The sequence below is a fragment of the Ptychodera flava genome, chromosome 11 (genome assembly GCF_041260155.1).
Source record: "Ptychodera flava strain L36383 chromosome 11, AS_Pfla_20210202, whole genome shotgun sequence".
Taxonomy (NCBI): Eukaryota; Metazoa; Hemichordata; class Enteropneusta; family Ptychoderidae; genus Ptychodera; species Ptychodera flava.
In genome coordinates, this window is record NC_091938.1 from 42974995 (window position 1) to 42987019 (window position 12025).

General features: G+C 35.6%; 1 protein-coding gene across 1 annotated transcript in view; it reads left to right on the forward strand.

Moving 5' to 3' along the window:
- LOC139144568 (26S proteasome regulatory subunit 4) overlaps window positions 1-12025 on the forward strand; it is a 164967-nt gene that overhangs the window by 63427 nt on the left and 89515 nt on the right. The window contains exon 7 of the mRNA XM_070715288.1: window positions 5015-5103. Coding sequence (XP_070571389.1) covers window positions 5015-5103 — 89 coding nt within the window. The remainder of the gene's footprint in view (window positions 1-5014; window positions 5104-12025) is intronic.

Consider the following 12025-nt stretch of genomic DNA (forward strand, 5'->3'; position numbering starts at 1 on the left):
TTCTGATGAAATCAGTAATTTTGTATTTTTTGTGCAACTTTTGCCATTTTTTGTCAAAAAATGTGTATTTCCAAAACTACTCATCTGATAGCTTTGAAATTTGGTATATGGGTTCCTATAGATGCTCTTAATGATATCTATTGAAATTATGATGAAATCTGCAGTTTTGGATTTTTTGGGCAATTTTTGCCATTTTTGGTCAAAAAATGTTTTTCTCAAAAAGTACTGGTCTAATAGCTTTGAAATTTCGTATACAAGTTTCTACATATGAACTAAGTAATATATAATAAATCTTTTTCTTATGAAAGCTGTAATTTTGTATTTTTTAGGCAATTTTTGCCATTTTGGGTCGGTGCACAAGCTTTAAGCCAGGACCCGTGTTGTGCCCTTGGATCCTAAGGCTCTATTCACTGGCAAGCTCACTGAATTTGCCAAAGAGGCCACTAATAGGTATACCAAGTGAAAATTTTAAAATCACTAAATTGCTTTTTAATGCATCTTAAAAGAATGCTTGGAAAATGATGAAAAATGCTTTTTATCTGGTCAAAATCGGTTCAGTCATTCAAAAGTTATGAAGAATTTTGTGTATGTAAAACTTCGCGGCCGATGGTCATAGTATTGGAAAAAAGTTGAAATTGATGAAATAAGAGATTTTAATAGGCTTATTTTCCCTGAAATACATGACTCTGTAACAAATATGATGCTAAATATTTTTAAAAGTAACTTCTTTTTACAAAATAATTTAATCTTTGACCAAAGGAAATTTACTCATTGATGTAAACACGTCCAAATATGGCAGTTTGTCCTATTCTGCATCGCGGAAAATTTATAAAATGACTGAAAAATACAAATTTGGCAGATTTACAGTCATTCTGATGCAAAATTATTGGTGAACTTTCAAAGCATTGTTAGTCTCCACGGACACCGTCCGGGGGCACTTATAGGTTTGGTCATGTCCGTGCGTGCGTTCGTCCATCTGTTCACGCAGATATCTCAGAGATGCCCAGGTCAATTACTCTCAAACTTTGCAAAAGAATAGTACCGTACCTCATACAGATGCACGTCGATTTGTTTCACAATGCGATGAGATTTGGCCGTGTTAGAGGACTTTTTAGTTTACATCTCCATAGACTCCCATGTATAAGGCAGCTCTCCATAGACTCCCATGTATAAGGCCAAGAAAAATAAAAATTTAGTTTCTCATCGTATTCATATTGCAAAAAGGATGCAGTGACACAGTTTTTAGTCACAAATAAAGTCCAGGGGGCTTATAGATTGGGACATGTCTGTGCGTGCGTGCTTCAGCCAATATGCATATTTAATGAACTTTCCCAATTAGGGATATATATCTGAATTAACTTGATTGCAGTTGTTGAAACTTGCTATATACATCAAAGATACTGTGATATAACATTATTAAAAGTCAAAAGACATTTTTACTTCCGCCAATTCCTAATTTGCATATTAAATGGATTTTCATAATTAGGGATATTTATCTGAATTGACTTGATCAAAATTGATGAAACTTGCTATGTACATTAAAGACATATAATACAATATTATTGAAAGTCATTAGCATTTTCTCTTCAGCCAATTCCTAATTTGCATATTTAATGAACTTTCCTAATTAGAGATATATATCTGAATTGACTTGACCAAAGTTGACAAAACTTGCTACATATATTGCAGATACCATGATGCAACATTATTGACAATAATTAAGCATTTTCGATTCCTAATTTACATATTTAATGAACTTTGCTTATTAGGAATATATACTGGGATTTACTTGATCAAAGTTGGCAAAACATGCTATGTACATTGATGATTATACCTGGTTAAAACAATATCGAAAGTCATTTCACATTTTTCTGTCAGCTTATTTATAATTTGCATTTCTAATGAGCTTTCACAGCTAGGCATATATGGCTTGAAAGACTTGGCCAACGGTAATTACACTTGCTATATAAAATGGTGATACAATGACAGCAGTCAAAGAACTTTAATATTTTTATTTCAGCTAATTACATATTTGTTTACTTCATGACCTTTTAGAATTAATCGGCGGTGATTATTGTTCATTATGTTGATCATAATACTTACAATGAAGTTGCAAACATGTTGCAAAGGTTCAAATTTACACATATCTGCAATATATAACGAAACACGTGAGCATCTTCAGTTCATATCCGGTTTTGTGAGATTATATAAGAGCCAGCTGTCTTCTCACCAAATAGCTGCGATCAAGATTATTATGATAGAAGCAATTGACCGCCGAACACCTGCTTGTGCTTCTTATACACAACGTGTAAGAATGGATTATTTCTGCTGAGAAGACAGCAAATATTTTGCATGTTTTTATTTTATCACGGTCAAGGGACCCTTTCTCACGATTCTTACTAACAAAATATCAGTTCACACTCATCGTGGGAACACATTGCAAAGACGTTCACAACATTTTCATCACAGGAAAGATTACAGTAATCCCCGTTTCAAAGATATAGGAAAAGTATAATGGGTTGTTTATCATTTAAAAATTTGAAGCTGCAGCCTCTAAATACAAAATCTGTGCTCTTGCTGTCGCTCGTAACGTTCGTAAATTACGAACAAAAATGAAAATTTACGAAAAAAAATAAATGCCCGATCCGCCATTTACGAATAATTTTGTTATTTTTGAAGCCTGATTTTCGGTTAAGATTATGAATTCCGGGGAAATACTATCATATCTCGTATTTCAAAAACTACTCTGCCCCTATCATCGGCGCATCGACACAGGGCAATAGCTTTGGACTTTGACCTGTGCTAACATGAGCATGTGCGAAAAGGTTTCAAGATCCTCAGGTCGTGTACTAAGATACTGGTGTGCCATGCATTACGGGAGTTTCGAGACACCCAAACACTCACACGCTGTCAACTTTCCGAATGGACGGTTGAAGTGGATCGAGGGAAGCAGGCAGTAACAAATTCTTTAGATGGATAGTATCCTCAGCTGGGAAAGAAAGTTAGGGATAAAAACGGCAACTGATATGAAAAAAATTGGAAACAATGAAACCGCCGAGAAGAGATCAAGAACAGTCAGCCTGAAAGAGTCGAACTGCAGTCTGGACCGCGCATGGTTGAACGACGTACCACAAATTGTTTGTCTGTGCATGGAGGCACTAAAGTGAGCCGGAAATCTTAGCCGGAAATCTTAGCTGTCATAGATTTGTCATTTGACGTTATGCAGATTGAATTTTTCTGTGAACTTTCCAATTTTAATAGGTTTCCTTCAAAATATTTTACAAGAAACTCTCTCAGCAAATGTTTTGAATACTGATAGTTTTCTCTGATGCTCCAGAGGCAATGCTGTGCACAGTCGCACAAGGAAAGTTTAACAAAAAAAATTACGATTATCTGCAGCGTTTTAAAAATGTGACTGTCTCTGTGAAAACATTATTATTATTATTGTTATTCAATGGATCTTTTGAACACATGCATCAAAATATGAGTGTCAAAAAAAACTAAAAAGGAATTTTTCATTTTCCTTTGTCTATGATGAAATCGTACATCATTTCTATCCCCTTAAAATCATTCATTGAGTACCAGAAGTGCTTGTTGAAAATTTGCGGGCTCAGCATTACATAATTTGTGCTTACTAATAATTTTTGAACCCAATTCGTAAATTTACTAACAATTTTGAAAGGCCAGGGAGAGCGCAGAAAATGTTTTTTCTTCTGAACAACCTCCCGACAACTGTCACCGATCTGATGTACACAACAAATATTTGATCGTTTGCACCTTTGCGCATCCCCTCGTGATTGGCAGCTGTTTGAATGCTTTCATCTATTGTTCTTTGAACGCTTCGAATACAGCATCGAAGCAGTTTTGGCATAAAAACCAACTTAAAATGGAAAAAATAACAGAATTTCGCCAACAAGGTGATGTTGGAACAGTGCTTTAATTTACACCATGGTTCTTGAAAGACCCAGATTTTCGGGAGCATTCGTTGACGCTGCTACCATGTGCCACTCATGTTGGATTATGAATGCCCAGGGAGATAGGGTCAGTGTGCCCGCTAAGCCAATTTGACGCGTCATGATGCAGAGCAAATCCGCCTGATGCACTGAAATTACAAGTAATATGATGCGTCACTGACGCAACTGTAAAAAGCCTGCCAATGACTAGAAATGCTCAGCAGATTTATAATTTTCACAGATAACATGTTTCCTTGTAGTTTTTGGGCGAAAAAGTAGCTGAATATGTCATTTCTATAAATCTCTGCAGTGATACTACGTGCCCATTGTACACTTGTCTTGCCGATCAATCGATGGGGAAGGAGGCAGCCATTGTTGTTTTCATTGTCTTCTCACTGACTCACACGAGAATATCAGGAATCGAGAAAGACACACAACCATAGAGGGCGCTACACTTACAACCGCTGACTTTTATTTATAACCATTTTCATGCATGCGTTGACGCACACAAAGTCAAGTTTTCTTCAGTTGGACTCAAAATTTTTTTTTTTTTTCGCCTCCCTTAGAGGGCACACTGATAGGGGGTAATTTATAAATGACATATCTAATGAGCTTTCAAAGTTTGGCATATATAGCTTGAACAACTTGACCAAAGGGAATTTCACTTGCTATATAAAGTGATGACACAATGACACCAGTAAAAGAAATTAACTATTTTTATTTCAGCTGATTATATATTTTAATACATAATGACCTTTAGAATTAATGTGTGGTGAATATTGTTCATTATAGTGATCATTACCTTTCAATGAAGTTGCAAACATATGGCAAAAGTTCAAATTTATAAATAACTGCAATATCTAATGAAACACGTAAGCATTTTCAGTTCATATCCTGTTATTCTTGCTTTGGTAAGAGAATGGTGAAAAGTTTCATTTACAAAAGTTTGAGCAGAGGTTTTAAGTCTTTCATTTTCGAGGCGCATATTACCTTAATACAAATGCCTTCCACATTGTTCGCATATTAAGCAAATAAAAAATTATTTATTTTTCTCAAATCAGGTAAAACACTCCTTGCGAAAGCTGTAGCTAACCAGACATCAGCGACATTCCTCAGGGTTGTTGGTTCAGAGCTCATTCAAAAATATTTGGTGAGTAATTATTGTATAACAAACGTTTACCTTTGTTGTTGCATGACATCATTCACAGTGACCCTTTCATTAATTTAAATTTTTTACCTCTCACACTGAAGATTGCACATCAATCTCCTACTACCACATTCTTAACAGTGTCTTCATGCATATTTATTAGTCCCCACGGACACCGTCTGGGGGGACTTATAGGTTTGGTCATGTCCAAGCGCGTGTCCGTGTGTCCGTCCATTCATCATTCCGTCCGTTCACACAGATATCTCAGAGATGCCTAGAGCGATTTCATCAAACTTGGTACAAGGATTACTCCTTATGTCATACTTATGCATGCCCATTTATTTTGTGATATGATCCAATATGGCTACCATGCAGCCATTTTGTTACAATTTTTTAGCTCACATTTAGTATACCAATGTGAGGTTATCGTATAAGCTGAAGTCGATGGCGTCTGTATGTATGTGTGCATGAATTTGTTGAAATTATGATAAAATTGGGAAAATTACTATTTTGGAGCAATTTTTTCATTTTTGGTCAAAAAATCTTAAACAGTATTTTCTTTTAAAAGCCCCTGGACAGACAGCTTTTATATTTGGTACATAGACGTACAGAGATGACAATAGTTAGATATGTGGAATTTGTCCTGAAATATACAAATTTGTATTTTTAAGACAATATTGTCATTTTTGGTCAAGAAAACTTGTTCTCAAAATTACTTGTTTGATAGCTTTGTAATTTGGTATAAAGTCCCGAGGGATGTTATTAGATAAATTTTCTGCTCAAAGTGTTGGGAAACCCCCAAATTTGTATATTTTAGGTATTTTTCTCAGTTTATGACCGTAAATGACCTACACCAAGATATATCACTTATCAGCAGTGGGAACCATTAAGGCGTGACATGAGACTGAAAGTATTCATACATAAATAGCCCATGATTCGAGCTTTATTTTCGTGTTTTTTGTTTGAATTTTGGCCAAATAGTTGTTTTTTAGCAGGTTTTGAATTGTTTTAAAGCATCTAAAAATATTAAAATGACTTTTAGTTAACAAACGAAAGAAAAAAATAAGAAATTTAATTAATTATCTACAAAATAAAAATATTTTTACAAGCTAAATCATGCAGCTCAAAAGCTAACGATCCATGTTTTGGACAAGTGTGAGCAATTTTTGCGGGGATTCCCCAGACCTATCATTCATAGCTGCAGCGCTCGAAAACGCAGTCAGTTTCTGTGAATCGAGATGAAATTTTCTTTCAGGCGAGGCATTTCAAGTTACTCTTAAGAAAAATTACTCATTTATCAGTTGTTGTTTTACCGTTTCATGACACATTTTTTTGATTCAATCACTTGTTGACCTGAAAAACAACGATATTTAGTACTCTTTTTCAACAGACTTTAGTAAGTAGCTGCCGGTACGGCTGTCAAAATACTATCATTTTCAAATTACATTTTGAGTGAATTTTGTAAATTAACATTCTGAACCATAGTGTAATGTTATGCTTGGAATTTTGTTGCTATTGAGGTTTATTCGTAGTTTTTTATAATGATTGTTTAAGTTAGTTATTTTTTGTGTTCCTTTCCATCATCAAACATCGACAAGTATAAAACAAGCCCTCATCACTTAAATGAGAATTATGTGTTACTTTCCGGTTTTGTAATATGTAAAGAAATAAATAAGTTGATTTCTTTTTATCATTTCCACTTATTGGTATTTTTCCTGGTTTAAAGTTACTAATATCCTTAATCCTTAGTCTCCACAATCTTAGAAAAGAATGAAACGATTGATTTAACCCTTTTCCTGCCAGACAGTAATAATTGTATCACTTCCAATCAGCCAAGTCAGTAAAAAGCGGTACTGAGCCAAAACATGACGTATTTTCACCAACTTGGCTTGGTATGTTATAGCATCTTTTGTCCAAAAAAAATCAACTTTACAGTATTATGTTTTCAACAGCCTTCAAATGTACAGTATTATGTTAAAATACATCATATGGAATACGTTGTTTCATTAACTTTAACCATCTTGACCTGGTGGTGAAATATGGACTTGGCAGGAAAAGGGTTAATAAAAGAAACTATATTGTAACACAGTTCAGTCATTTTCATAACTGGTTCAAAATTCAGTGTGCTTTACTCATATCTTGGCAGTGCTGACTCTTCTGTTATAGTATCTGCAATCGAAACTACTTCACATAGAATAATTAAAAACATTTCATCAACAGTTTCAAATTCCATTTACTGTCAATTTGAATGTTCCAAACAAAAGATTAAAACCTCACATATTCTAAAGGTACAGTAATATCAAATTATATAATTGGAGGCGTTAATAAAAAACAAAAATATTTAGGAAATTATGAAAATGTAAATCAGAGCTGTTGAAGATTATTTAGTTTTCAGGGTGTAGCCAAATCATGTTTGTCTATAAGTATGTCTGGTTCTGAGCATACAAAGGGAGTTTGTTGATAACTGACAACTTATTTAAAAGAATGGTTGCCATGGAAACACTAGGTGCAGGTTATTTTTGCTAAAGTAGATATTCCTTCATCAAAATTTTGCTATGAACTTCATAAACATTTTTAAAAATTTCTTAAATTTTCATAGCTGGTGGTCTAACAAAAGTACATTCACGCAGGCTCTCAGGTGGCGACTCATTTAAAGCGAGAAATTTGCATAAATGGGTTTTTCTGTCACATTTTTAGCGACGAAGTTTCGTAACTGTGGAAGCTTATAGGGTTGGGAGAGGCAAAATTGACGTCATTTCCGTCAACAACTTCTGTAAAACTATTTTGTCACACCAGGTGATCACCACTTCCGTAAAACTATTTTGTCACACCACGTGATCAGTGTTATCTAACGACAATAGCATACCATTCACGCTGCACACTCACTATCAGCGAAAATATTATCATGTTGAATTGACATTATAATTGAACTTAGAGCGTACGTGTGAGTGTATTGGCTTACATGAAAATGTGATAGACAATGATGCATATACGTTAGAACGTCCATGCTCGATCAAATTGTTTTTGTTCTGTCAGTGCAAATTACGAGATTGGTGGATGTGGATGGACATCTTGGGTGCGTCTGGTCTTAGTCTGACATGCATGTCGTTTTGATCTCCTTTTTACTGTGCAGGGGAGAATGAATTACGTTCCTCATGGGTTTCAAATATGTAAAAAAAAAAAACGAAGTTTTGAGTGGATTTACGATTTCGTTTGCAAAATTACGAGCGAAAATTTCAGCTTCCAATTTCATCGGCGCGACCATGCAAGAAACCTCAGTCTCCTACTACCTCCATGATCACATGTTGTACCACACGAACATGAAAGGCCTCTGAAACACTCAGTGTGTAAGCGTGTGGAAATTTTCGTAGTGTTTTTTAGTCCCCGCGGACGAAGTCCAGCGGGGACTTATAGATTGGGTCCCGTCTGTGCGTCCGTCCATCCGTCCGTCATCAACAGTTTCTCAGACACTGCTGAACCAATTTTGTTCAAACTTGGCACAAAGGCATAGCACTATGACCTACAGATGCACATCGATTTATTTTGCGATACGATTCAATATGGTCGCAAGGTGGCCATTTTGTTGCCATTTTTCATGTCTTTGGACCATAACTCAGACATCCTTGAGCAGATTCTGTTCAAACTTGGCACAAAGGCATAACACTATGGCTTTCATATCCATGTCAAATTATTTTGTGATATGATCCAATATGGTCGCGAGGCGGCCATTTTGTTGCAATTTTTCATGTCTTTGGACCATAATTCAAACATCCTTGAACAGATTCTGTTCAAACTTGGCACAAAGGCATAACACTATGGCCTACATATGCATGTCAAATTATTCTGCGATATGATCCAGCCATTTTGTTTGCGATTTTTCGTGTCTTTGAACCATAACTCAAACATCCTTCAACCGATTCTGTTCAAACTTGGCACAAAGGCAAAACACTATGGCCTACATATGCATGTCGAGTTATATTGCGATACGATCCAATATGGGCGTGAGGCGGCCATTTTGTTATGATTTTTCATGTCTTTGGACCATAACTCAGACATCCTTGAACCGATTCTGTTCAAATTTGGCACAAAAGCAAAACATTATGCCCTTCATATGAACACCAATTTATTTTGTGATATGATCCAATATGGCCGACAGGCGGCCATTTTTTGCGATTTTTTTCAGGTCTTTGAACCATAACTCAAACATCCTTGTACCTTGGTACAAAAGCAAAACATTATGCCCTTCATATGAACACCAATTTATTTCGTGATATGATCCAATATGGCCGACAGGCGGCCATTTTTTTGTGATTTTTTCATGTCTTTGAACCATAACTCAAACATCCTTGAACCGATTTTGTTCAAACTTGGCACAAAGGCAAAGCACTATGGCATACATATACATGTATCAATTAATCTTGCGATAGGATCCAATATGGCTGCAGAACTGCCATTTTGTTGGAATTTTGCATGTCTTTGAAGCATAATTCAAAGGTCATTACACCCATTTTGTCCAAACTTGGCACAAAGATCAAGCACTATGGCATACATGTACATGTCAATTTACTTCATGACATGTTCCAATATGGCTGCCAGATTGTCATTTTTTTCCAATATCGCTGCCAGATGGTCATTTTTGGATTTTTTCATGTCTTTGAGGCTTAATCATATGCAAATATTCCTTAACCAATGTTGTTGAGACTTGGTACAAAGATAAAGTACTGTGGCATATGTATGCATGTCTACCAATTTTGTGCTCTGATCCATATGGTCAATAGACAGCCATTTGATTTCAATTTTGGTGTGATTTTTTTTATGTCTTTGAAACATAAACATAGGTCACTATCCCTCGATGGACTGATTTTTTTCAAACGTGATACGAAGATAAAATACTATGGCTGCATTCTTGTGCACATTAATTTGTTTCATTATATGATCCAAAATGGCTGATTACAACAACATACCCGATCCCATACCATTTCGAAAATTCCACCAAACCATGTGTATAGTATGTGCCGTCATGACAGTAGAGGCAGTTAGGGCATCGTTATGTGTGATGTAATCAAAAGTTCCTTCAGTGGTCATTACCAGCAGAGATGAGTCATTTCTTGAACGTTCCTCAGATTACTTTATTATGCAAGTCACAGGCCTGATGCACCTATTACATCAATGTCATTCCACGGTTACCTAGACCACAGCTACCTAGACACCAAAGATTATAACAAAATGGACAAGCGGGGACTGTGTCATCTACAATGACTTGTTCAAAGTGTTTTGGCAAATTATCAGCAAAAACCTCAATAATTCAAGGTAACCCTTTCTTCTCAATCGCTTCCTGGAGTTTCAAAGTCATACCAACGAAAATGAGTTAAAATTTCGGTGCAAAAATCGTGCATTGGCGAGAGTAGAGACTGAGAGTATTCATACAGAAATAGCCCATGATTCAAGCTTGGTTTTCGTGTTTTTCGTTTGAATTTTGGCCAAATAGTCGCTTTTAGCGGGTTTTGAAATTTTTTAAGGCATCTAAAAACATTAAAATGACTTTTCATTAACAAATGAAATAAAAAATGAGAAATTCAATTATTTATCTACAAAATAAAAATATTTTTGGCAAGTGAATCATGCAGCTAAAAAGTGAACAATCAATGTTTTGGACGAGTACGTACGTGTGAGCGATTTTCGTGGGGATTCCCCGACTGTTCGTTCATTGCTGTGGCGCTCGAATACGCAGTCAGTTTCTGTGAAACGGGATGAAATTTTCTTTCAGGCGAGGCGTTTCAAGTTACTCTTGAGAAAAGTTACTTATTTATCAGTTGTTGTTTTACTGTTTCATGACACATGTTTTTGATTCAATCACTTGTTGACCTGAAAAACAACGATATTTAGTACTCTTTTTCAACAGATTTTTAGTAAGTAGCCGCGATAACAGCTGTCAAAATACTATCGTTTTCAAAGTACATTTTGAGTGAACTTTGTAAATGAACATTCTGAACCATCGTGTAATGTTATGCTTGGAATTTGTTGCTTTTGAGGTTTATTCGTGGTTTTATCACAACTGGAAGTTGTGATATAGAGGTGGTTTCAACCTGTGTTTGATGTCGTCCATTTCCGTAAACGACAAAAAGTCAAAAACTGCTGAACAGACTGCGTTGATATTTGATACCGATACATAGACTGGTTCCAAGGTTCCAATTCCGAAAAATGGAGCCAAACGGAGCGCGGTTAGATAGTTTTGGGAAATTTCTAACCCCCCTTTTTATCTAATTGATTTTAGGGGTCTTTCATATATGTAGTTTGTGAATGTACACCAATCCTGCATTGTGGACTGTTTTATGAGTTGTTGAACAGAAATGAGGTTTTGATGAATGTTAGAAATATGCAGGATGGCTGATTCGAAGTATAAGAGATTTCTATGGTCTTTTGGGCTCAAAAGCATTAAAAAAAACATATTTCATAGTTTAGATTCTCACTTTTGAGATGACCCTAGGCATTTGTTAAGTAAACATCCTTGAGTCAATATACAGACTTTGACATTCCAGAGATTAAGTATCCACAACCTCACATGTTACAGTCTTTCACTACAATGGTATGGCCCAAACCCATTGTTATCAATGGAGAGTGTGGACCTGTCTACAGGAAATTGGGGTGAACAGGTTAGACAATGACGTTACAAGTTGTAGGTTAGTTATCAAGGTAGCACCAGCATAGAGTCCTGAGCATCTGTCCATGTGTTCTCACAGCAAATCACAGGGAAAAAAATTATTTGAGAAGTTTCTCTCCTTTAAATAGAAGTATATTACAATTTAAACCTGTCATGGATAGATTGCTCTCAAATGATCTGAAACACAGTTATTGCCCATTAGCAACAAATCTATAGCAAGATTTATGTAAAGTTCAAGAACTTACACAAGGTATTAGACAAAAG